The sequence below is a fragment of the Micromys minutus genome (genome assembly GCF_963924665.1).
Source record: "Micromys minutus genome assembly, chromosome: 24".
Classification (NCBI taxonomy): Eukaryota; Metazoa; Chordata; class Mammalia; order Rodentia; family Muridae; genus Micromys; species Micromys minutus.
The window spans coordinates 50,218,763-50,245,640 of record NC_137959.1 but is presented as its reverse complement, the minus strand read 5'-3'; the positions used below and the strand labels follow the sequence as shown (position 1 = coordinate 50,245,640).

General features: G+C 38.9%; 1 protein-coding gene across 2 annotated transcripts in view; it reads right to left on the bottom strand.

Annotated features, from left to right (window-relative positions):
• ITGB1 (integrin subunit beta 1) overlaps positions 1-25,067 on the bottom strand; it is a 46,463-nt gene extending 21,396 nt beyond the window's left edge. For both annotated transcript variants that reach the window (XM_080936821.1, XM_080936822.1), the window contains exons 1-4: positions 24,859-25,067; positions 5,197-5,263; positions 3,695-3,780; positions 683-905 (exon numbers count right to left, since the gene is read on the bottom strand). In XM_080936821.1, coding sequence (XP_080792947.1) covers positions 683-905; positions 3,695-3,780; positions 5,197-5,263 — 376 coding nt within the window. In that variant the 5' untranslated portion in view covers positions 24,859-25,067. The remainder of the gene's footprint in view (positions 1-682; positions 906-3,694; positions 3,781-5,196; positions 5,264-24,858) is intronic.
• Between the last annotated feature and the right edge of the window lie 1,811 nt (positions 25,068-26,878).

The window sequence follows — 26,878 nt, the reverse complement described above, 5'->3', positions numbered from 1 at the left end:
CCCAAAACACACTACAAGCCAAGATCAAATATTAGCATACATGAGCCTAAGTGGGACATTTCACATTAAAAGTATAACAATGCCTACTTCCTAGGCTGAAGTTTATCTAGGCAGCAGTAACAAGACAGAAGAATGACATGCAGAAAGAGGACATGTTATCTATTTCAGACGGCCATGAGCACTTATAAAAACATTAGTATTTAAATGGCATTATACAAATGCATGGATTCAAACCTTGCTTTTATATTATAAAATTAATTAACAGATGAATGATATTATTTTTAAAATTCAGTAAGTTTAATTGATGTTTTCTGAATCTTTAAGAGGATTTACCTCTAACAGAAGGTAAGATTTTAAATTATTAAAAGTAATATGTGTTACAAAAATTATGGCCAGGAATTTAAGGTGTACCATACACCTTTAATTTCAGCACTTGGGAAGCAAAGAGAGGAAAATCTGAGAGTGAAGCCAATCTGGTCTACAGAGCAAATTCCAAAACAGCCAGGGCTACATAGAGAAACTCTGTCTCAAAAATCAACAACAAAAAAGAAGTTATGTCCACTAAAATTTAACTTATGCCCTATCTTTGGGTACCAGTTTACCCTAATGAACCATCAAAAGACTGGAAAAGGGCTTGTATAAACTTGCTATGGAAAACTCAAGTTGGGACAGAGACAGGTACCTGATCGTAACTTTAGAAGCAGCTGTTGTGGTTGGATCTGGGTAATGTCTTCTGGCCGGAGCTTCTCAGCCATCCCTTTGCTGCGATTGGTGACATTTTTGTTTTTCTTTATAGTTTGGGAGCCTCTAGGATTCTCTATGTCATTTGGCTGGCAACCCTTCTTTTTCAAAGCTTCTAAGTCATCACATCGTGCAGAAGTAGGCATTCCTTCTTGTAAAAATGTCTAGATGAAATATAAAATAAATACATCAACAAAAAAGTATAGCAAGCATTTTGATATGATTTTTACTGCATGTAAACAAATTGCAAAAATCAAATGACTTAATCTAAGGTACTTCATTTCTAGCTTTTTAACAAAATCCACATCATAGTATGTGCTCTTACACAAAAACAAGTAAAACCAACTAAGAAAGTACTATCTTTCCCCAGACTTTAAACATATTATAAAAATCCCACCTTTCAAATTCAGAATGTATCAATACTAATTACATCCTTCAGTTCTTGGTATACTTATAAGCCCACACACCAGACAGTATTTTCTCTTAGAAAAGTCTTTAGAAGGACTTCCCAGCAGAGCATTTTAAACAACTAGATGATTAAGAAAAGCACATTAGCCTAAATATATCCCAATTAATAATATGTGTGAGTGCACACACACACACAGAAACACACACGAATGTACATATGTAAAATCTAGCATAAATATTCCTGATTGAAAACTTTTTTGAGACAAGGTTTGTCTGTGCAGCCCTAGAACTAACTCTAAAACTCAGATATATGCCTGCTTCTGTCTCCCCAGTGCTGAGATTAAAGGCATGTGCCATCATTGTCTGGCTAAAACCTTTTAAATGCTTGCTAGTAAATGAGCTATTTTTATTGTTTTTCTTAAATTTTATTTTATTTGTTTGATGTCTGTCTTGCCTGAATGTGCATCTCTATACATGTGTGCAGTGCCCATAGAGGCCAGAAGAGGGTGTCAGAGACCCTTCGACTAAAGTTACAGAGGACAGTAAAGCAGACAATGCTCTTCTCCACAGCTCTCTCCAGTCCCCAAATTTTTATACTTTACTATTGTCATGGTTTTAATAGGCTTGGCCAAGAGTGTGGCACTATTAGGGGGTATGGCCTTATTGGGAGAAGGTATGGCCTTGTTGGAAGAAGTATGTCACTGTGAGCATGGGTTTTCAGACCCTCATCCTAGCTCCTTGGAAGCCAATCTCCTAGCAGCCTTAAGATGAACATGCAGAACTCTCAGCCTACATGGACACTGCCATGCTCCTGCCTTGATGATACTGGACTGAATCTCTGAACCTGTAAGCCATTCCCAATTAAATGTTGTCCTTATAAGAGTTGCCTTGGTCATGATGTCTGTTCAACAGTAAAACCCTAAGACAACCTTGAACTTTTTAAAAGGTCATAATACTATATGAGTAAATACACACACACACACACACACAACAACAACAACAACAACAACAACAACAACAAAATAGGGACTAAGGAGATGGTTTAATGGGTAAAGTGCTTGCTTTGCAAGCATCAGGACCATAGTTCTGATCCCTAGAACCTACATAAAAGCTGCACAAGGCAGTGAACATCTATAATCATGGCCCCCAATAATGGAGGACAGAAACAGTGGGTTCTCAGATTGGGACTTAGTGTTCAGCCAATCAAGCTGAAACAGCAAGCCCCAGGTTCAATGAGAAATCCTGTAACAAAAAATAAGTTGGAAAGCAACGGGAGAAGATAGCCTGTTGTTTGCTCACTTTCAATGCACACATACATGAATGCGCACATATACAGCACAGGACTAAGAACAGACAATGGCTGTTAAAGTTTTTGTGGTTTTTTTTGTTGTTGTTGTTGTTTTTTTTTTTTTTTTTTTTTTTTTTTGCAAAAGTAACACAGCAAGAGTATTCACACAATTAAAGAGATACGTAGAAAGAATGAGCAGGGTCAAAGGTTAAAACTGAAATGTGTTTGTTTATTTTTAAATCTCAAAATCCAACAAAGAACAAGATCTGAGGAAATTCTCCTTTTCACTTTGTTTGTTTGGGTTTTGTTGTTGTTTCAAGACAGGGTTTCTCTGTGTAGCCCTGGCTGTCCTGGAACTCGCTTTGTAGACTAGGATGACATTGAACTCACAGAGATTGCCTGCCTCTGCCTCCCAAGTGCTGGGATTAAAGATGTGAGCCACAATGCCTAGCACATTCCCAAATATTTAACCAATCGAGGAGCTTCATAAGACCCAAATAAAATTCTACTGAACACTTTCCACAAGAACCTTTAGTAATTAAGAAGTTATGTACCAGATTTCAGAAGCTATAGTATTCAGCTGACTAGGTAAAATCTCAGCTTTAGATAAACTATGGGCCCACAAAATGAATGCTGTTGGTGCCAGCAGCTGCCATATAAATAGAGCCTTTGAAGTGAACTCCTCTCTTTGAATCCATTTCTAACTGCAACAACTGATAAAGCAGGAGCTATATTCCTCATTTTCCAAAGAAAGAAGGCAAGAGCTACCACTGGACTTTCCTAAGTGTCCCCAGTTTCACCCCAGCGTACCATTTGTAGTATAAAAAAAACCTGAAATAAGACAAAAACTTCTCATTTTATCTTTTTAATTTGTCAGATGTTATATGTGACATCTTACAATTTAAGTCCAAACACCTGAGTGAAGACATACACAATGAACCTTTGGCGTAACATAACCTCAAATTAATGCACTGTGATTTTAGTATAAGCATTGTAAAAGGGGCTACGTACAAAAATCTTTGAGCCCCAAATTAAATGTTTTGTTTGTTTTATAAGCTGCCTTGATAATGGTGTTTTGTTATAGCAATTGAAAATTTACTAAAACATATATTTTGTCAAACAGCACAATTCTGACCACCATACACTATTCAATAGACATTAATTAAAATGGTATATCTTATCTGGCACTTCCCAAGGACAAGGCTCTGAATAAGGCTAAAAATCAGAAAATAAATAGAACAGAATCAGAAATCTTACCGTATTTGTACACCACCCACAATTTGGCCCTGCTTGTATACATTCTCCACAAGATTTGGCATTTGCTTTTAAACATCTATTTTTATCTGTTAAAAAAGGAAAAAAAAAAAAGAAACTGTGCTTTTTAGTAACTTTAAAGTATCAAAGAAAAAAAATGAATAGATCACAAGACAGAGACCAATGATATGCAAATAAACATACATGTTAAAAATGAACAAATGCAGCCTAGTTACTAAGCTACACTAGGCCACTCCAAAGAAAACCTAATGGTCTGAGATCCTCTTGTCACTGAGACCCACAAAGGGCAGTTGTCTTGTCTTTTGTATGACACACTAGGTACCATTAGCCTAGCTACACTTCAGCAGACCATCCTGTTCAAAGTGTAATTTCAGCACCTACTGTCCTGAGAGGTTATAAATGTCCAGGTACTCTTATACTCAGGTCAGCTTTTGCCTTTTCCTATGACTTACAATCCCATGCCCATACCACATAAGTGTCTTCAGGGCTTCCATGCCACTTTTAGTTAAGTAACTGCCAAGTCCACATTCATCTAACCATAACCACTTGGGTTTGCATTTCTTTGACTCGATTTAGACTGGCACATTTTTTCTTGTAGTAAACTTTAGTAAAGACTATCTCCAGTTTTCTGATTAGAATATAAACTATGCTTGAAGTGAAAAATTTAGAGATCACCCACAATTTACTCACTAAAAGATAACTACCCTACCAATTTTAGGTGTGGTCTTCAATATACAGTTTCTAGGTGTCTGTAGATTTTATGTATCGTTTTCTACTCAATATCTTTCACCATTTTCACATGTCTATCCTGAGGTCAGATAATTCTAATTATTTTATATACTGTGCTTTCTTTTAAGATTTAAAGAGTTGAACCAGGCATCTATTATTCCAGATATAGATGGTCAGGGTTGCCAGAGAAATTTAAACCATGTTCAGCTTGTTCCCTGCCCTTATAGATATGCTAAGCTGGGCAGGGGGGAGGAGAAGTGGAGTTGTATCTAGTCCAGGCTAACCTAAAACTCATGATTCTCCTGACTATTCCTGTCTCCCGAGTACTGGGATTACAACAGACACGTGCCACCATGCCCAGCCTACCTTCACTTTTTAGATGTTAATGGACACACTTTCATTGTAATCTACCAAGTTATGTGTTTATTTTATTTGCTTCTGAATATATTACATGCCTCTGTTCTGGGCCATTCCAGCACTCACATTTTCCAAGTATTTTCTGTGTGGCCTATGACATACTGTCATCTGGGATCTCACAATCCTCACACTAAATCAGAAATGATTAACTGAAGACCTCTTCAGGCTCCTCAGAAACCTCTGCTTCTCATTCACAGTGAGATGGGTGCTACAAATCTTCAGAAGGAGTACTGTGATCTGATGGAGGAATGTCCTCACATCCAGAATCTAACTGATCAATGACTATTGATATAAAATGCTGAAATAAAAAGAAAAAATAACAAAAAACACTTGTTTACCTGTTTGGCCAAATACAGAATAAATCAAGCTGATCAATCCAATCCAAAAAACCAGTTGCAAATTCATCTGTAACACAAAATGTGTATTATTATTGATAGAGAAAAATATTACATTCCACCTTCCCTTCTTTTTCCTCTCCATCTATTTCTCTCCAAACTTCTCTGTACTGTCATCTATCTGCCTTTCTTCCAGATGATTACCTTTCACCCACACTACTCCAACACTTTACACCACACTTTCGGAATGTGTTTCTGTCTTCTCTAGATAAAATGTCTTAGCATTCAATTAAATGTCACAAAATTACATAATCATAAAGAAACAAAAATTAGTATTCCTACAGCATAAAACTGTAGCAAATTGGCCTATAGAATGTCTATCTACACAGTCTCCTGGGCTCTCAGCTTAATAGGTACATTCAGAGGCCCAGCTACCTCAAAACCAAGGTACTTTCCAGAACTGAATTAATCATTCTCATACTCAAAGAGTTTTTATTTCTCCTCAAGCTAAAACACAACATCATATGCAAGGCTCTGACTCAAGGTGTGCTTTCCTGTTGTTTTTTTTTTTTTTTTTTTGTAAGATTAACTATGCATGCATGGAATTGGTAAATACTAAGCTTTATTCCCTCAACTTTCCACAACAAAATGCCTTACTAAACAAAGAGTCTGAAGTGTCCTTCAGAATCTCCGGGGTGGGACCTGGGGAAGGGGAAGACTAGGTAATATTCTGTACGCTTAAACAGAAAACTTCTAATCACTCTCTCTACTTTTATTTAACCAATGTTTTCATTCCTAATCAAATATGTTCAAAGATTGCTGAGATTGCAGACTAGTCAGCTAGCATGTTAACATAGACACTTCATGTCTAGTTCATATGCATACCCACAGAATGAAAGGAGAACAAGGAATGATAACATGGTTTAATTCCAGAATTTAAGAGGCAGAGGGAGGAGGATTACCATAAATTCAAAGTCAGTCTGATCCCACAGCAAAATTTTGTCTTGAGATCAAGGAAAAGAAAAAAACATTAAGAACATGAAGGCAGGAGAATCAGAAATACAAGGTCATTATCCTTCCCTATATGGTAAGTTCAAGACCTTTCTTTTAAAAATAACATAAAATAAAGTTATTTAAACTCTATGTTAACCCTGAATATTCTGGTCTCAGGCCCCTTTCTTTTTTTTTTTTTTTAATTGAACAGCTTTATTTTAAAAAACAAAGATAAATCTACAAATTTTAAGCATTTTTGCATAAAACTATACAAATACATTTTTGTCAGTACTTGATTTTTTTAAAGGTTTGATAGTAAGCATTAAAATCATACCAGTTAAAATAAGCATAAAGTACATGTAAAACAAGATGTAACCTGGAAATAGTCAGTTTTCTTGGTGTGTAAAGATTAAGCATAATGGTTTTTCGTTTTCTTTTTCTTTTTTTTTTTCCTTTGGCCTTTGTTTTTCTTGAACTTCATAAACTCTGTGAGTTATTTCTGGGATGCTCAGAGCTTTCTGGGGTTAGTATCCAATTATCAGTGACTGCATATTATGTCTGTTCTTTTGTGACTGGGTTATCTCACTCAGAATGATATTCTCTAGATGCATCCATTTTCTTAAGAATTTCATAAAGTTATTGTTTCTGATAGCTGAGTAATACTCCATTGTGTAAATATACCACAATTTTTGTATCCATTCATCTACTGAAGGATTTCTGCATTCTTTCCAGCTTCTGACTATTATAAATAGGGCTGCTATGAACATTGTGTTGCATGCGTCTCTGTTATATGTTGGAGCTTCTCTGGAGTATATGCCCAGAAGGGTAGTACTATGTCCAATTTTCTGAGGAATCACCAGACTGATTTCCAGAGTGGTTATACCAGTTTACAACCTCAACAGTGGAGAAGTATTCCTCTTTCTCTGCATCCTCGCCAGCATCTGCTGTCATCTGAACTTTTAATATTAGCCATTCTGATTGGTGTGAGGTGGAATCTCAGGGTTGTTTTGATTTGCATTTTTCTGATGGCTAATGATGTCCAGCACTTCCTTAGATGCTTCTCGGCCATTCGATATTCCTCAACTGAGAACTTTTTGTTTAGCTCTGTACCCATTTTTTAATAGGGTTGTTTGATTCTCTAGTATATAACTTCTTGAGTTCTTTGTATATCTTGGATATTAAGCCTCTATCATTTGTGGGGTTGATAAAGATCTTTTCCCAATCTGTTGGCTACCGTTTTGTTTTCTTGACAGTGTCCTTAGCCTTACAGAAACTTTGCAATCTTGTGGAAAGCCACTGTATTCGCCATTACAAGATGGCGCCCAGCCCGAAGGGAGAGTGGCCAGTTTTGAGATAAACAACCTAAGTGCGCATGTACGCCTGCCTGTTTTTGCTGAATCATGGTGACTCTGAGTGTGCTAATTAGGGTGCACAGAATGCACCAATCAGGTGGCGGCACAGTCCTCCTAAGCATATATAAGGAGGGCTGGTTTCTGGGCTCGGGGTCTTTCGCTACTGCAATCAAGCCCGCAATAAACGCCTGTAGAAGGATCCTGTTGTGGCGCATCTTCCTTGCCGGCGAGATAGGCGATCACTACACAATCTCATTAAGTACCATTTGTCAATCTCTGACCTTAGAGCAGGAGCCATTGGTGTTCTGTTCAGGAAATTTTCTCCTCTGCCATTGTGTTCTAAGGTTTTCCCTACTTTATCTTCTAATAATTTCAGTGTACCTGGTTTAATGTGGAGATCTTTGATCCACTTGCACTTGAGCTTTGTACAAGGAGATAAGAAAGGATCTATTTTCATTCTTCTGCATGCTGAGTGCCAGTTGGACCAGCACCATTTGTTGAATAGGCTGTCCTTTTTCCATTGAATATTTACTGCTCCTTTGTCAAAAATCAGGTGACCATATACATGAGGGCTCATTTCTGGATCTTCTATTCTATTCCATTGATCCACGTGCCTATTTCTGTACCAGTACCATGCAGTTTTCAGCATAATTGCCTTGTAATATAGCTTGAGGTCAGGGATAGTGATTTCGCAGATGTTTTCTTGTTGTTGAGGATGGATTTCACTATTCTAGGTCTTTTGTTATTCCAGATGAAACTGCACATTGCTCTTTCCAACTCTATGAAGAACTGGGTTGGAATTTTGATGGGGATCGCATTGAATCTGTAGATTGCTTTTGGTAAGATGGCCATTTTTACAATGTTGATCCTTCCAGTCCATGAGCATGGGAGATCTGTCCATTTTCTGAGATCTTCCTCAATTTCCTTCTTTAGAGATTAAAAGTTCTTGTCATACAGGTTTTTCACTTGCTTAGAGTCACACCAAGGTATTTCATATTGTTTGTGACTATTGTGAAGGGTATCTTTTCCCTAATTTCTTTCTCCACATGTTTGTCCTTTGAGTAAAGGAAGGCTACTGATTTGTTTGAGTTAATTTTATATCCAACCACTTTGCTGAACTTGTTTATCAGCTACAGAAGTTCTCTGGTAGAATTTTTGGGGTCACTTTCGTACACTATCATGTCATCTGCAAACAGTGATGTTTTTACTTCCTTTCTAATTTGTATCCCTTTGATTTCCTTTTGCTGTCTAATTGTTCCGACCAGGACTTCCAGTACTATGCTGAATAGGTAGGGAGAGAGTGGGCAGCCTTGTCTTGTCCCTGATTTTAATGGAATAGCTTCAAGTTTCTCACCGTTAAGTTTGATGTTGGATATTGGTTTGCTGTACATTGCTTTTATTATGTTTAGGTATGGGCCTTGGATTCCTGTTCTTTCCAAGACTCTTAACATGAAGGGGTGTTGAATTTTGTCAAATGCTTTCTCAGCATAAAGTGAGATGACCATGTGGCTTTTTTCTTTGAGTTTGTTCATATGGTGGATTACATTGAAAGATATCTGTATATTAAACCAGGATGAAGTAGGATGAAGCCTACTTGATCATGGTGAATGATCATTTTGTTTTTTTTTTTTTTTTAAACGACTTTATTTTACAAAACAAAGACAAATGTACAGATTTTAAACATTTTTTGCTTAAAATTATACATTTTTGTCAGTACTGTTTTTTCAGACATTGAAATAATTTTTACATAAAACCATGTGAATATATTTTTTTAGTCAGTACTTGATTTTTTTCAAGGGCTTGACAGTATGCATTGAAAACCTAATAGTTACAATAAGTGTAAAGTACATGCAAAACAAAACGAAACATGGAAATAGTCAAAGTCTTCTTGTTTTGTAAATATATGTATATATTTTTTTGTTTTCTTTATTTCTTGGACTTCATACAGTCTGTGAGTTGTTTCTGGGGGAGTGCAAGCCTCTGGGGTTAGCATCTGTTCTTTTGTGACTGGGTTATCTCACTCAGGATGATATTCTCTAGATGCAGCCATTTTCTTAAGAATTTGGTTAAGTCATTGTTTCTGGTGGCTGAGTAGTATTCCATTGTGTATATGTACCACAATTTTTGTATCCATTCATCATCTGAAGGACATCTGGGTTCCTTCCAGCTTCTGGCTATTATAAATAGAGCCGCTATGAACATTGTGGTGCATATATCTTTGTTGTGTATTAAAGTGTCTCTGGGGTATATGCCCAGAAGTGGAATAGCTGGGTCTTCAGGTAGTACTATATCCAATTTTCTGAGGTATCGCCAGACTGATTTCCAGAGTGGTTGTATTAGTTTGCAACCCCACCAACAGTGGAGAAGTGTTCCTCTTTCTCTACAGCCTCGCCAGCATCTGCTGTCATCTGAGTTTTGGATCTTGGCCAATCTGACTGGTGTGAGGTGGTATCTCAGGGTTGTTTTGATTTGCATTTCCCTGATGGCTAAGGATGTCGAGCACTTCCTCAGGTGGTTCTCGGCCATTCGGTGTTCCTCAACTGAAAACGTTTTGTTTAGCTCTGTACCCCATTTTTTAATAGGGTTATTTGATTCTCTGGTGTCGAGCTTTTTGAGTTCCTTGTACACCTTGGATATTAGGCCTCTATCTGATGTGGTGTTGGTAAAGATCTTTTCCCATTCTGTTGGTTGCCGTTTTGTTTTCTTGACGATGTCTTTAGCCTTACAGAAACTTTGCAATCTCATTAAGTCCCATCTGTTAATCTTTGACCTTAGAGCTTGAGCCATTGGAGTTTTGTTCAGGAAATTTTCTCCTGTACCTATGTGTTCTAAGGTTTTCCCTACTTTCTCATCTAATAGTTTCAGTGTATCTGGTATAATGTGGAGATCTTTGATCCACTTACACTTGAGCTTTGTACAAGGAGATAAGAATGGGTCTATTTTCATTCTTTTGCATGCTGAGTGCCAGTTGGACCAGCACCATTTGTTGAATAGGCTGTCCTTTTTCCATTGAATGTTTACTGCTCCTTTGTCAAAAATCAGGTGACCACATACATGAGGGCTCATTTCTGGATCTTCTATTCTATTCCATTGATCCACATGCCTATTTCTGTACCAGTACCATGCAGTTTTCAGCACAATTGCCTTGTAATATAGATTGAGGTCAGGGATAGTGATTCCCGCAGATGATTTTTTGTTGTTGAGGATGGATTTCGCTATTCTAGGTCTTTTGTTATTCCATATGAAATTGCACATTGATCTTTCCAATTCCATGAAGAACTGGGTTGGAATTTTGATGGGGATTGCATTGAATCTGTAGATTGCTTTTGGTAGGATGGCCATTTTTAAGATGTTGATTTTTCCAATCCATGAGCATGGGAGATCTTTCCATTTTCTGAGATCCTCCTCAATTTCTTTCTTTAGAGGTTTGAAGTTCTTGTCATACAGGTCCTTCACTTGCTTAGTTAGAGTCACACCAAGGTATTTCATAGTTTTTGTAACGATTGTGAAGGCTACGTTTTCCCTAATTTCTTTCTCCACATGTTTGTCCTTTGAGTACAGGAAGGCTACTGATTTGTTTGAGTTAATTTTGTATCCAGCCACTTTGCTGAACTTGTTTATCAGCTGTAGGAGTTCTCTGGTGGAATTTTTGGGGTCACTCAAGTACAGTATCATGTCATCGGCAAGGAGTGATGTTTTTATCTCTTCCTTTCCGATTTGTATCCCCTTGATCTCCTTTTGCTGTCTAATTGCTGCAGCCAGGACTTCCAGTACTATGTTGAATAGGTAGGGGGAGAGTGGGCAGCCTTGTCGAGTCCCTGATTTTAGTGGGATTGCTTCAAGTTTCTCGCCATTAAGTTTGATGTTGGCTGTTGGTTTGCTGTATATTGCTTTTATTATGTTTAAGTATGGGCCTTGGATTCCTGTTCTTTCCAGGACTTTTAACATGAAGGGGTGTTGGATTTTGTCGAATGCTTTCTCAGCGTCTAGTGAGATGACCATGTGATTTTGGTCTTTGAGTTTGTTTATATGGTGGATTACGTTGATGGATTTCCTTATGTTAAACCATCCCTGCATCCCAGGGATGAAGCCTACTTGGTCATGACGAATGATCATTTTGATGATGTGTTCTTGGATTCGGTTTGCAAGGATTTTGATGAGTATTTTGCACCAATGTTTATAAGTGAGATTGGTCTGAAGTTCTCTTTCCTTGTAGGGTCTTTGTGTGGTTTAGAAACGAGGGTTATTGTGGCCTCGAAAAATGAGTTGGGTAATATTCCATCTGACTCTATTTTGTGGAATCGTTTGGAGAGTATTGCTATTAGGTCATCAATAAATGTCTGATAGAATTCTGCACTGAACCCATCTGGATCTGGGCTTTTTTTGGAGGGATGCTTTTGATGACTGCTTCTATTTCTTTAGGTGTTATGGGATTATTTAGATGGTTTATCTGGTCCTAGTTTAACTTTAGTATCTGGTATCTGTCTAAGAATTCATCCATTTCCTCCAGATTTTCCAGATTTGTTGAGTATAGGTTTTTATAGTAGGATCTGATGATTTCTTGAATTTCCTCAGTTTTAGTTGTTATTTCTCCACTTTCCTTTCTGATTTTTGTCAATTTGGATACTCTCTCTCTCTTTGCCCACTAGTTAGTCTGGCTAAGGGTTTATCAATCTTGTTAATTTTCTCAAAGAACCAGCTCTTGATTTTGTTGATTCTTTCAATGGTTCTTTTTGTTTCTATTTGGTCAGGCCCCTTTTATTATGAGAAATAAAGGCAGACATGCTACTATGCAGTGAGACTTGTGTTAAACACTGTTCATGCAGACTTCCCATAGACAAGAGAGGTAGCTCTTAGAAATCATCCATCCTCACTCAGGTTTATTCCAGGAAATGAGTCTCTCCTGGGTCTGACAGGGTAATACAGATGGCTTGGGACTTCATCCAAGAGGTGAATAAACCCTGAGTGTCACAAAAATATGATATTCTAAGGTCTGCCTAAGGCCAAGGTAGTAAATCAATACAGGTTGAGATTCTTGGCAATTTAAATCCTCCACTAATGACTAAGGACAGAAAACATGCCACTCCTTTGGAAATAGATGATCACAGTATGAGGATGGATATATTCCTTCAGGCTACTTTAATACTTGCTGACCAGCCTTGAGAAAGCTTCCAAAATACCATACAAGTTAGAGAGCCACACTATGATAGAACGAAAAAGATAGTGTCCCCCAATATTCTGAGATGCATTACTTAAACCATTACTGTAAGTGCTAGAGACCTCTGCTTCTACATATCCTGACAGGCCAAAAAAAAAAAAAAAAAACTCATACCTCTGGAAGTGTGCCAAGCTCAGAAGCAGACAAAACAAAGTTCTTGTTTTCAAGAACAACTGAGAGAACTAGGACTGTCTCCAAACATCTTGGAGGCTGTCATCAACTCTCCTGTAAGGGTGTCTGTAAGCCAACAAGAAACAGAGGAGCTATTGCTTGGTGGCTTTTGTAAATGCTGGTTTTAGGATCAGGACGATGTAAGAATTAAGCAGGACTCTAAGGACAGTGACAAAACAAGAGAAAGCAAAACCTGAGATCATGAGACTGAGACCATACTTGACAGTGGCCCAGAGGGAGGCAGCACAACTGGAATCTAGACCAAAGTGCCTGCATGAGACAGAGTGGAGAAAGGCTTGAGAAAGACTACATCACAGTTCACATGTATGTCCTTTCCAGACCTAAAGCCTTCGCATAAACCTTGGGTTATGCAAAAAGGCCTGTTTAGCAAATGACCTTTATTCAGAGAAAAGGGGCATAGAGGTTCCCTAGCAATGGTATCTCACTGAAGACAACTCATCAACAGAGGGTGACAACACAGAAAACTCTATGAGACGTGGTCCTAATCTTTTATTTACTTTTCACAACCAAAGGCTGTTAACTGGTCTAGTCTGCATTTTATCTCCTCAAACTACTACAGCCGATAAATTTGGATACTTCTTACTATGTATGGACTAATCCTGAAAAAGAAATCTTCTCAGGCCTTACCTTACAGCCTTCATCCTATAAACTTGACTATATGATAAACCCTTCCCCAGGTTGCTTTTGGTCAGAGTGTTTTATCACAGCAGCAGAATGGAAAATAGGTCAATTCTTTTCAGCCTTCTTGCCTAACACCTCTGCTCCTTGTACTCTATTGGCTTGCTCTCTTAATTTCTGAAGGTCCTTCTCAAGCTGTCATGCTAGGTTGCACATTTTTAGAAATACAAATACTGCCTCAAGATACTATCAATTCATAGACAAAAAAATGTAAACAACTACAATACAGTATAATCACTTCAGTGAAGAGGATGAGTGTAAATAAAGCCTGGGGGAGGGGGGGAACTGCATTTCAAACTGATCTCCTGCAATGCTGATTTGAAATTCAATGACTGGAGAGTTTGGAATGTTCCAAGTTCAGAGCCAAACTATCTTGAGCCATTGCTATCCTCTTTTAACAGTCATGTATTGCCAGCTACCCTATTTAGATTTCTATTGCTTTGTTAAGACCAAAGCAATTTAAGGAGAAAAGAGTTTTTTAGCTTAAAGGTCACAATCCATCATCAAGAACTCAGAGCAGGAACTTGAAGACAGGAACTGCAGCAGAGACCATGGAAAACTGCTGCTAATTGGCTTGGTCACTGTAGCTTGCTCAGCCTGGTTTCTCATACACTCCTGGACCTGCCCAGAGGTGATACCCCAAACTCAGTAGGCTAGGTCCACCCGCTTCAGTCACTAATCAACAAAATATCTCCCAGGTGAGGACCAATCTAATAGGGGCATTTATCACCTTGAGACTTGAGATTCCTTCTTCCTAGGTATGTCTAGGTTTGTGTCAAATTGACAAAAAAAAAAAAAAAAAAAAAAAAAAAAAAAAAAAACCAACAACAACCAAAACTCCTTCCTCTATACAAGACCTATTATCTGTTTGGGAACGATTAGGTAAATCATTCCAAATGGAGAAACAGAGCACTAGTTATCCTTCGAAAATCAGCCCAACAGCTAAGAATGTTATCATATATACATTACTTTTCTATTGTTGTGACAAGACACCATGACCAAGGCAACTTGTAGAAGAAAGAGTTTGTTTTGGGCTTATAGTTTCAGAAGGTCATAGTTCATGATGACAAAGCAAAGTTAGCCTACTCCTGCTCTGAGATATAATTTTTTCTGTTGGATAACTGCCCTCCTTTGAGATGCTAAACTCTTTATTCAAAGGATTAAGAGGATGACTTACCTGTGTACTTTAGACCTAATGTTTGGATATATGTGAGTACATACATATAAACACTAAAGATTCTAAAGATGTTTTTTTTTACCACTACTGACTCTTAATAAAAAGGGTTTTCAGTCTCTATCACAGTCTATGTAAGATACAACTTACAAAGAAAAAAAAGTCCTTTAAAAAACCCTCTTCAAGACTTTTCAAAGACATCTTTTTCCCAACATAGTATTTTTACTGATTATTTTTTAATTTCATATTATGTACCCAATCACCTCACTTTCCAGTCCTCTCAGACTTACTCCCAAACCTTGGAACCCTCCCCCAAAATAGAACAACAACAACCAAAAAAACAAAGCAAAAAAAAAAAACAAAAAACAAAAAACAAAAAACAAAAAAACAAAACCTACACCAAGTACAAATGCAATTTGTATTGTCCATATTTTCACTGGAGCACAGCCATTAAACTCCTAGTAGCTAGCCCCTTAAGGAAAACTTCTCCACTTTGCTAGAAGTTATCAACATGAAGAACTACACTTTAGCATCCCTATAACAATTTTTAAGAGTTCTCTCTAATGGCTTCCTATCTAGACTGTTTCTTTTGAGGGATGGGGTAAGGTAAGGAGAGAGGTTGTCCCAGAAGCCTTCTATGTCTTTTATTCTCATTTGTGAGTCTGAAGTCATCAATACCACTGCAAAAGAAGCCTCCTCACCCTTTATAGTCAGCAGAAGTGCAGACTGTGGATAGACACCCACATGGCCTCTGATGTCAACATGGAACACAGACCTCATTTAGCATGATCTCCAGTGACAGAACAGACCATCAACATACTCTCAGCTGCAACAAGGACCACGGACACTATCATGGCCCTTAGCAGCAATACAGACTATAGACAATCAACAAGGCCTCTTTGGTGGTAACTCTGTGGCCCCCAGCACAGCAGTACCATTGAAACCAACATGGCCCTTGGTGGCAGCACAGACTACGGACATCAACATGGCTTTAGGTTTCAGCACAGGCCATGCACATCAACATGGCCCCCAGTAGTAGCATGGCTGACAGACATGGCTGACAGACATCAACAAAGGTACCTTAAGAGTTTACAGATAATTGCCTCATTCACTTTTGTGGAATAATCAACTGATAATCTTTGCCAAGCCAAAATTATCAGTCTTTCAAATTTCTGCATTTAAAGGTCTGTCAGGTATGATCCTGAGCCAGAAGGCTGAAGACTGATGCTCCAACGTTTTGAGAGAGGTGGGGATAGTGATGAGCAGCAGTCTCTATATATTGGCTAGTTTTGGAAGCTGTGTTTTGTGCTTCTCCTTATCAGGCAATATTAGTCATTCTGAGATTTCTGATGTTGTTGAAGACTAGTAGCCTCTTAGTCGGACCAGCTGTTTGGCGTTAAGAAAGTTAATATAGATCTCAAAAGGTGATTTTCAAATGACATACAATCTAAAACCAAGATATAAGTCAGATATAGAATTATAGTCTTTCAAGAAGATAAAATGGTACTTTATTTAATAGACAAAATTGGTAAGCTAGATGTTAAGGCTGTCCTATACTTCATAAATTGTAAAATAGTAATAGTTATATTCATCTTATAGTTAAAAAAAAAAAAACATTTAACTGAACAAAAAGGAGGAAATGTAGATTGTCCCAAAGCTGTTTGCATTTTAATGTTAATTCCACTTCCCCAAGAAGGGCTACCTAGTCTCCAGACTCCAAATGAACCTTCCTATTTTAATTAGTAAAATAAAGGAAAGCCAAGGATTTTATAGGTCTAGTATCTCATATAGAAGGGCAGTTTGTATCTTTGTCTATTTGATGTAATCTTATTGTGTAGAGGGTTTGTGGACTGAGAGTTGAATATATAAACCTGTATGAAAAGCTATCGGGCTGTAGAGTTGTATTTATGTGGGATTTTGGGGTAGGGAACACCCCAGGACAGAGGCAGAAAACAGGCAGTAGAAAACCACCAGGGAAGGGAGTTGTGCAGAGGGCATTAGGGGCGACTTGGACAGGGCACCAGAGGTGTGCAAGGCTCCGTATCAGAGTCAGGCCTGAGGAGTGAGACCTCAGGGCTGATAAAGCGATAATTTTTTTAAATATTTACTACAACATAAAGTTATATAAACACATTTATATTTAGGAATACATGTGTGTATATATAAGAGCAAACCAGGCAAGAGCCAGATGAAAAGAAGTTAAATTTTGTTAATTGTCATAGTTGAGAAACAGAAAAGTCTGTGGCAAAATAGAACATTATATAAACACAGTAGGAAATTAGGGGAGACCAGGATAGGGACAAGGTTGATGCCTTACAGACAAGCAGAGTTTATCACTGCCTCATGTCTATAATCCAAACACTCAAGAATCATTGGAGAATATCAAGACAGAAATTTAAGAAGGGCAGGCACCTTGAGGCAGGAGCTGATGCACAGGTCATGGTATGATGCTCCTTACTGGATTACTTCCCATGGCTTGCTCAGCCTGCTTTCTTATAGAACCCAGGGCCACCAGCCCAGGGATGGTACCACCTACCATGGGTTGGGCCCTCCCCCAGTGATCACTAATTGAGGAAACATCTTACTGCTGGGTCTCATGGAGGAGGCATTTTCTCAGCTGAGGCTCCTTCCTCTCTGATAACTTCAACTTATGTCAAATTGAAACAAACAAAACTACAAACAGAAAAAAAAGAGGCTTAGATAATCTAAGACTGGAATGTTAGTAGCACCTCACTGCAGCCTACCATCCTGTAAGTACATAACAGTCTCCCTAGTCAGCCCCCTAAAATGCCAGCCAAAACTCTACCCTGACAAAAGACTTTTGAAGAACTCAATGAAACCCCTTTCTAACCAACAAAAACATTTGTCTGAGCCTAATGAACTACTACAATGAAGGTTTTTGTTTGAAGCTGAGTACAGTGATTCATGCCTGTAATCCCAATAATTTGAGGATTTCTATAAGCTTGAGGCTAGCCCGTTCTATACAACGAGTTCTAGGTTAGTTATGTTGCAGTAAAATAATAGCAACAATAGTAGCAATAATAATAGTAATAATAAATTAATAGTTTGATCCAAAGCTCATAAAAACATGTAATCTCTAAAAAATAGTTCATTTACAACACAAATACATAAATAGATGCCTTAAGAAAAAATGTATGATGATACATCAATCCTACAATTCATGACTAGTGATGATTCCATCATCCCAGAGAAAATATCAATGTCCTCTTCAAAACTCATAAACTCCAGGAATACAATCAACAAAACAAGATCAAACCTGAGATGTCTCACAGCCAACATGACAGAATGTGTGGCAACAGAAAACTGAGATCTACCTCCACTACCCTCACCTGAAAGAAGAGTAGCCCCATTGACAAGTGTCAAATTCAAATTATATATTACTAAGTTAACCTAATGCCTGCCAAAGGATGGATGGAGTAAAATTTTGGTTTCTTAAAAACCCAGTACTGTTATGTGAATATGTTTTTGTTTTAATCCTAGGTGTGGGATATGGGGCTGCTTCAGATTGTCCACAGCCACTATGATTTCTTTGTTGTTCTAGGAGAATGGATTTTTGCTAGGGACAAATAGTCTACATCTGGAACTCTAAGGACACTTGAGAGTGTAAATGTGAGTGCCCCAAAAGCCTGTGGCAGCAGCTGCTGGCTCTGCTGATGCCTTTGCCAGATTGCTGGTTCCTAGATAGATATATTCTGACCATGAAGAGTGGACTTGCCTCGTGGAACCTGATGCCCCTAATCAGCAGGAAGTAGTCTAAAGAGGTCTATGCACCCTTTCCCCTCTAATGTTCCTTCTTGACTACCTAGCGTGGGGGGGGGTTAAAAGGGATGAGGGTAGAGAAGGATGGTAGATATAGAACCCAATAAAATATCCCAAAAAGTATGACTACATTGGATTTTGAAAATAAAACATTTTGAGAAAAACTATAAAACCAAAATATAAACTGTCAGTCTAAAGTGAGAGAAGAAAAATGCTTCCCAGCACCATCTGCTATCATCTTTATTACCTAGCAAATGAGATTTTACAAACCAACCTAGTACAGTGTGCCTTTATATTTCCTATATATGCAAATTTTCTCTTCCTTTCTTTCCTGTTTTTTGTTTGTTTCTTGTTTTACCCCTATGAATGGGGAAAATGTATCAAATGTTCCAGTTGACAAAATTTACATTGTTCCCAAAGTAAGTATAAGAGACCTTGCAAAAGTTAAGTACCTGGGCACTGGAGAGAAAGAAGGCTCAGTGCTTAAGAGCACTTGCTGCTGCTCTTGTAGAGAGAGGAATTAGGTCCTGATTCCAGCATTCACACCTGGGAGCTTAAAACCATCTGTAATTCCAGGTCCAAGAAATCCCAACACCCTCTTCTAGACTCTGCTGGCAGCAACACACACACACACACACACACACACACACACACACACGTAGTTCACATACATACATGCAGATGCATACACATAATAGGTAAATCTTTTAAAAAAGAAAGTTACCTGTTAATGGTATCAAAAGCATTTGCTCTATATGTAATTTCAATTAGGAGGAATTTTGAGTTAATTTCTATACTGTATAATCTTATCTATTGGTTTTCAAAATTTTTTTCTTGATAAAGTTCATTTGACCACCACCTTTTATCCTAACTTCCTTCTCTCACCCTGATATAGATGGAACATACTTTAATTTAAAAAAAAGAAATCAAACTATAGAGAAGTCACTTCATTTCTCATTTGACTCAAGACTAGGCTAGGAGTGACACCTATTTCAGAATTTAGGAAGGATAAAATATGACCCTGATGGAAAAGTTTTAGCAACAAATATTTCTGTACTGATTTTCTTATCACTGAGGGTGGGGGGCTCCGAATAACTCTTTAATATGTGTTTCCCAACTTGTTTTGTTATTCTGTGCTAGAGATTGAACCCACAACCTATGAACACAGACTCTACCTCAAGAGACAACTCCAATTCGTCATGCTTCCATACTTCTTAAATAAGGATAACTCATGCCTATTGTATTACATTTCCAACTGTAACATTAGACTACTAAATATACAGTTTCAAACTTCAGTATCTTAATAATCAAATAGTATAATATTCCACAACTGACCTCTAAAGGTCAAAAATCATAAGAAAATAAATCATAAGATACTGGAGGCATTAGAAAGCTATTTACATTCTAATTTCAGAGTATGAGATTAAATATTCAATACGCATGTAGAATGTGAAATAGGTGGCATATACCAGAATTCGCATGTACATATTTTCTCCCTTTCACTTAAAACTATATTCCTTAAGCAAAATGCAATGCAAATTTTCTTCTACCTTTATGACTTTTACTTGTTTCTTTTCTTTTGCTCTCTTTTAAATACATCTTTCATGTCATCCACACTTAGGTCAGCCCACTCCTCACTCAAACCTCATCTTCACCATGTCTTCCAAAATGACTTAAGCCACTGCTGACCTTTTCCTCAAAAACAGAGTATCATCTGGCATGGTACACTGTATAAACTATTCTTTGTCATATTTTCCTGAGTGGAACACAATTGTCTCAACTAGGAAATTCACTCAAAACCAAAGACATGCCAACCCCTGAATTACACTCACTGAGCATCTTTGCAGTGGCGACTACTCGGTACACTGAGCTACAATGCAATGCACAACTACAGACACCCTGACAAAGAGCAGCCAGTAACAGACATTACAAATCAGCCATGGCAAAGTCTTCCCAGTGTCATTTGCACAGAATCTATACTTTATTATAATGACAGAAAATGGTTGCTCAACAGTCAAGAGCACTTGCTGCTCTTCCAGACAACCTAAGTTCAGTTCTCAGAGCTCCTATCAGGTGGCTCACAACCTATAACTTCAGCTTTAGGAAATCTAAAGCCTCTGGCCTCTGAAGGAACTTGCACTCATGTGTATGAAGTCATATGAAGACACACACACCTACACATAATTTAAAATATTTTTTTTAATTTAAAGAAAACGGTTTCTCATGAAAGAACAAAAATTGTACTCTGCAGTACTTAGATCAGGCAGCCACTACCTCTTATCTCAAACTGAGAGCAACAGTGCAGATGTGAAAGCAAAGCCCTAAGGAGTGGTGCAACAATGTCATACAGTAATCCAGGGTCAGCACCTGCACTGAAATCTAGGTTTCCCATAGGAAGCCTCTCCGCAATCAGACTGGGGCTCTGGTCACTGCTCTGGGGAAATGGGTATGAAAATAAATTGGTCTTTAATTTAAACATGCTAATTTTTGGGAATTCCCACAAATTCCTACACTCCCTAAAATGGCTGGCAAAGAAACCAAATGTTCAAAGAAACTGGGAAAGTGAATGGCTTTCCCTATTCCTCTCAAGAGCTTTGTCTATACTCTGGTGCTTTTATTTACAGCCTACACTATCAACCAGCATTGATAGATGACAAATTCCCAAACCCTAGGCCCCTTGATCACCTTAACAAAAGCTCAGCATGGTAGATCCTACCCTCTTGTAGCAGCACTGCCTCCCTGGGTAAATACACCACTTGGCCACTCACCTTTCTATTTTCCTCTACATGAACCCCAGCTCACCAATTCTCCTTCCTAAACACCATAATTCTTGTTTCCCCACTGACTACCACTTGGGATCTATAAGCTTTTTGAGTTTAAACTCTGTCACCAAAAAAAAAAAAAAAAAAAAAAAAAAAGATTGGATTAGCCATGTGCCCATTATTTATAAATTAAAATACACATTATTTTTACAGCGATACAATAAGATTATACATAATAAATATATTGAACTTTTAAAAGCTATAAACAGAGAATGTTCTTATAAAATACTTAAACTCTTCCTTACAGTCTAATGAATTCTTTCACATATCCCTGGGGTTAGAAACATGTTATTTTGAAGCCTTGGTAAAATGAGACTGTTCCTACCACTAAGAAATACGTATGTATGCATACATACGTATGTACTTCTATTTATAAAAATTATATTTGTAATATTTAATATGTACATGCATAAGTGCTTACAGATATGTACACATGTATGTCTGTTCTAGATATAAATTTGAAGGAGCCTCTTTTCTCGTGTATTTATTTTATGATGATACATAAGCTAGACACACTGGTAAAGATAACTGTCCTTATCTTCTAAAGCCACACACAAAAAAATAGTTTTCAAACTGTGAGAAATTTCAAAGTACAGTTTCATTCTTTTTCATACATCCTGAAAGTGAGGTACATTGCTATCACCTACCTACCTAAACTTTTAACCAGTCAGAATTGTGTGGACTGTCTTTTAACCTCAGCACACTTCCAATTTCTGAAACTGTATACTGCTACTACTGTAGATGTGATCCAGAAGACTCAATTACTCTCTTTCCTCCCTTTATCCTCACATTCCTGATTACCAACTACTTAACATACGATAAACAAAAAAATCTGAAAGTCTATAACCAAAGTCCCAATAAACAATCATATAATAGAAAACACTAATCAACTCTGAAACTCACTAATTTGCAGGGAAATGGTAAAAGTTTAATTTAACATATTTACAGAATATAATCTTGAATTCCATCCATAATGAATCTTCAAATCAGCTTGTTACACATCAAAAATTTTACATTTAAATTCTGAGAAAAAACAATCCTCTGAAACTTTTACTAGTTTCAACATGTTTACCTCATCATACTGGTAACATAGTTAAGAATCTACTAGTACTCAAACATTCACATAACACTAATAAAATTATTTTCTCCAAACAATATACTATGTTAACACTTCCCTCTCTACCTGTAAACCATGGGGGGCAGGGCAGCTCTGTTAGGAAAATGTCAAACAGTAAAGTAACTACATTAGGCAGCACAAGAATTCTAGACAAACATCTGTCAGGCCAATTAATTTTCTTAGTAATAAACAGTGAGAAGAGGTGAGCAGTGTTTCACAGAGTTAATCAACAGAACCGCATTTTCATTTCACTGATGTTGATTCAGAACAGATTCAAATTAGGCTAACCAGAAAATTTAAGTCAACTGATGTTAAAAGTACTAAATCCAGTAATTTTTCAACTTCGTTGATTCTGTACTTTTCATGTACAGAATACTGAAGATTAAAATTAACCCGGAGGTGAGAGGAGATAGATGCTCAGTGGTTAAGAGCACAACCTGCTCTTCCAGAGGACCTGGGTTCTATGGCAGCTGACAGCCACCTGTGGTTCCAGAGGATCTGACCCCCTCTTCTGGCCTCCACAGGTGCTGCATGCACACAGGGCAAACTTACAAGCAGGCAAATATGCACCCACATAAAATAAACAAATCAGAGCCTTAAAGAAAAAAAAAAAGTAAACAACCTCAAGCAGTGAAATGGCTCAGCACATAAAAATGCTTACCCAAGCTAGGCAACCTGAATTCAATCCCTGGAATACACATGAGGGTGGAAAAAAAAAAAAGAAAAGAAACTCCACACATGCATGTCACAGCATATACCCCCACACACAAATAATTATAAATTAAAATTAAAGAAACCATCTTGATGCACAACTTCACATCCTCAACAACAGATTCAACTGTAGGCCTGAAAATTCAACAGATAAGCTAGAATTTGCTCTCATCAAATAAGAAGTAGCATTCTAGTATCTTCTACTCTCCCAAGTGCCTATATACAACATACCAGTGTTTTCATCCATTTTCTATTTGTCATTCTATCATTTCTGGTCATTAACCATGGCTGAATGCATCAAAATTCCTCACAAACATGTATATCATAACATACTGAAATTCTTATGTCAGTCCTTCCCATCTGGCCTTGATGTCCATCAGTATGCAAGAGGTGACTCTCAACTAAAATTTCTTATTCTGTTCTACAGGTTATCTAGGATAAAACCTACTGAAATGGCTGTGTGTAACTTAAAGGAAGAAATCTAATCAGAATTCATCTATTTCTGTCCTATGCAAGCAACAACAACCAAACACAACTTAGTCATAATATCCTCTTTATACCCATGTAGATCCTGGAAACCTTCCTAATGCTACCAAAACATTCTGAGAAGTTTGTAGATCTTTTTAGTGTAATAAGGAGCAATAGAAAGTAATCAATGTATATAAAGCACTGTTGTCTAAGATGTGGTTTTACATTTCACTACTTACTGTGTGTGTGTGTGTGTGTGTGTGTGTGTGTGTGTGTGTGTGTTTTTTTTGTTTTTTTTTTTTTTTTTTTTTTGAGACAAGGTCTTACTACAAAGATTCCAGACTATTGCCCTGGAATCCTCTTGCCCTATACAACGTCTTCTTTATTTTACATTAATAAGGATACTTAAAGTTTAAGCATAGGCTCTGGAGGTGAGCCCGTGAACTCTCTAAATTACTTAGACTCCTGCACCTCGGTATCTATATTTGTAAAAAAAAAAAAGATAAACAGTCCCAATACTACCATATATCAGGGTTCTGCAGTAAGGTCAGCACATGTAAACACATGCTGGGAGGTGGGCCTGACCCTCGGGTCACAAGTATTACTATGATTAGTGTAGGAGCTCCTTTTCTCTTTTAAAGATAAGAAAACGGAAATAGTATAATTTATTACTCGCTTTACCACTGAATACTAGGTTTCAAATTAAAAGTTCAAATTTACTGTGGCATTCGGGATCAGGGCGGTCATTAACCCTGCCTGTCACTAGGCGGCATGAGAAAGGGTAGGCAGCCACAGTACACGAGGCCCCGGGTGGGCACCGCCTCGCCGACCACGGGCCCCGCGGCCTGGTTCCCAGGCTCCCGCGCCAAGCTCAGGATAAGGCGCCCGCCGGGCATCGACCGACAGAACCCCTCTGAGGTCAGAGAGCACCGGGATCCCCGGTTGTACCCACCCTTGCCCCGACACGCCCCGGTGTGACAGGCCGGACTCGCGACCCTCCCTTAGACAAGGCCGGGCGGGGCGAGGAGCTGCGACCGAACAAGGCCGTGTTCTGTGCGGTGCCTAAGACCCGACTCCGCCCGGCCCAGGCCGCAGACACGCCTGGTTTGCCCTAGTTGCCCGCAGCCCACGCCCGCACGTCCACACGCCCGCGGCCTTACCTTTTCTCAGCGTCCGCCCGGCACGCGGGCGGCCCGGGCTCCGCCGCGTTCCGCTTCTCTGGGTGTCTCGGGTCGGTGTCGGCGGACCTCGGCCCTTCGGATGGTCTCGGGCGGGTGTCGGCGGGCCTCGGCTTCTCGGACCTTCTCGGGTAGCGTCGGCCGGCCTCGGCCGCTCCGCGGGTCTCGGCGGCTCTTCAGTGAGTGGGCGGAGACTCAGCCCGCCGAGTCTCTCAGGAAGCCGCGGCCCCGCCCCGCCGCGGAGTTCTTTCTCCCGGGCTGCCCGGCCTTTCTCTCCCTCCGGAAACGCATTCCTCCCCGCCGCGTCAGCCGCGCCTGTAAAGGAGGGGGAGGCGGCAGGAAGAAGGAAGGTGGGGCAGGGTATAGACAAAGGAGCTCGGTCGTTTGGACCTTTCTGACGAGTACGTGGCACTGAACTACCTAGAGCGCGGGCCGCCGGGCGGGAAAACCCAGCCGAAGCCTGTGCCCGGTCTCTGGGATCCCGAGCCTGACTCTCTGGGGGCTGTGGGGCAAGAAGGGTGGGGTGTTCTGCAGGCAGCTCTCGGACTCGCCCCATTGCCCTATCGTGGCAGAGTCCCGCTCCACCCCTGCTGTGCCACCCTGCCCGCCTGGGCGCTGGTTTTGCTCGTTTTTTCTATCTGGATGCCCAAGTACAAGAAGGAAAAAAAATGTTATGTTTGCGGACTTATTTTCTCTTTTCTGGGAAAAGAATTGAGAAGCTAGCCAGTCTCAGAATCTAAATGAGATTTACAGAAAAGCTGTGTGACAGCTGGTGCCATCAGCTTACTCGAACAGTGTGGGCTGCCAGGAGTAGGGCGCCTCATTGCCGGGTCTATGAACCTGAGAAGTAGAGTTTCTGTTTTGGAAGAGTAAACCTGAGATGCTCAAATAAATACAATTAATCACTATGGAAATGTTATACGTTGCCCATCAGCAAGTTAAATGTATTGTTTAACTGAACTTTTAATAGATGAGCATCGTGTTTCTTAATTAGTAAATGATGGAGCTTAAGAGGTTACTTCTGCAACAACAGCCCAGCAGTAAAGCTCAATGACGTTGCCTTTAAAGGTATTGATCTTACCACTTCAGAGTTAAATCATTGGCCCAGTCTCTTCCCAGGAAGCAACTTTATAAACATACTTTATCCATGCTTAGCCTGCACCATGTGAGCTTTTCTGAGTGTGATTTAAGGAGGCCATAACAATCTACCACAAGATCCTGAGCAGGCTTCACGGTTGGGCAGCTCTGAAAATCAGTTCCTCAAGAATAGCTACCAAGCACTTGAGAGACACAAAGTAAATAGTGTTTGCCCTGCTCTCCCAGGACTCAACCTAAGCTAACAGAGAAATACCAGTTTACATGTAGAAGTCACGAACTTTGAAAGAAATAGAAATTAATAAGTTCCCTAATTGCTCAGAAGTGTAGCTATACTTGAATTCATAAAGATGTTAAGAGACAGTTACTTAGCTATGTAAAATTCATGAACATTGTTCTGATTATTTGCCTCACTACTGGGACACAAAAACTAACAAAGCAACTTAATGAGAGAATTTATTTTAGTTCACAGCTCCAGTGTACAATCTGGGCAAGAAAGTTGAAGTGGCAGAAGCTTGAGGTCACATTACAGCCACTTACCCTGTGCCAGGAAGTTCTGCCTGGGCAGAGAATATAAACTGCCTCTTGCCTTTTCAAAATGTGAGCCTTTCTCCACTGTAGCATTACTGTGTTGTTGGTTTTTCGCCCCAGCACCAGCTATTACAACTATTAATAACAACCCATGGATAGAGGTAGAATTCTTTCTGTGAAAATGAGTGATGTACAAGAAACAATCAAGTAGACCATCAAAAGCCCCTGTCTTACATTTTAATTCCAGCACTTGGGAGGAGTCAGAGGCAGATGAATCTCTGAGTTCAAGGCCAGCCCTATCTAAGAGCAAGTTCAAGGAAGGAAAGGAAGGGAAAGAAGAGAGAGGAGGAAGGAAGAAAGGAAGCAGGGAAGGAGG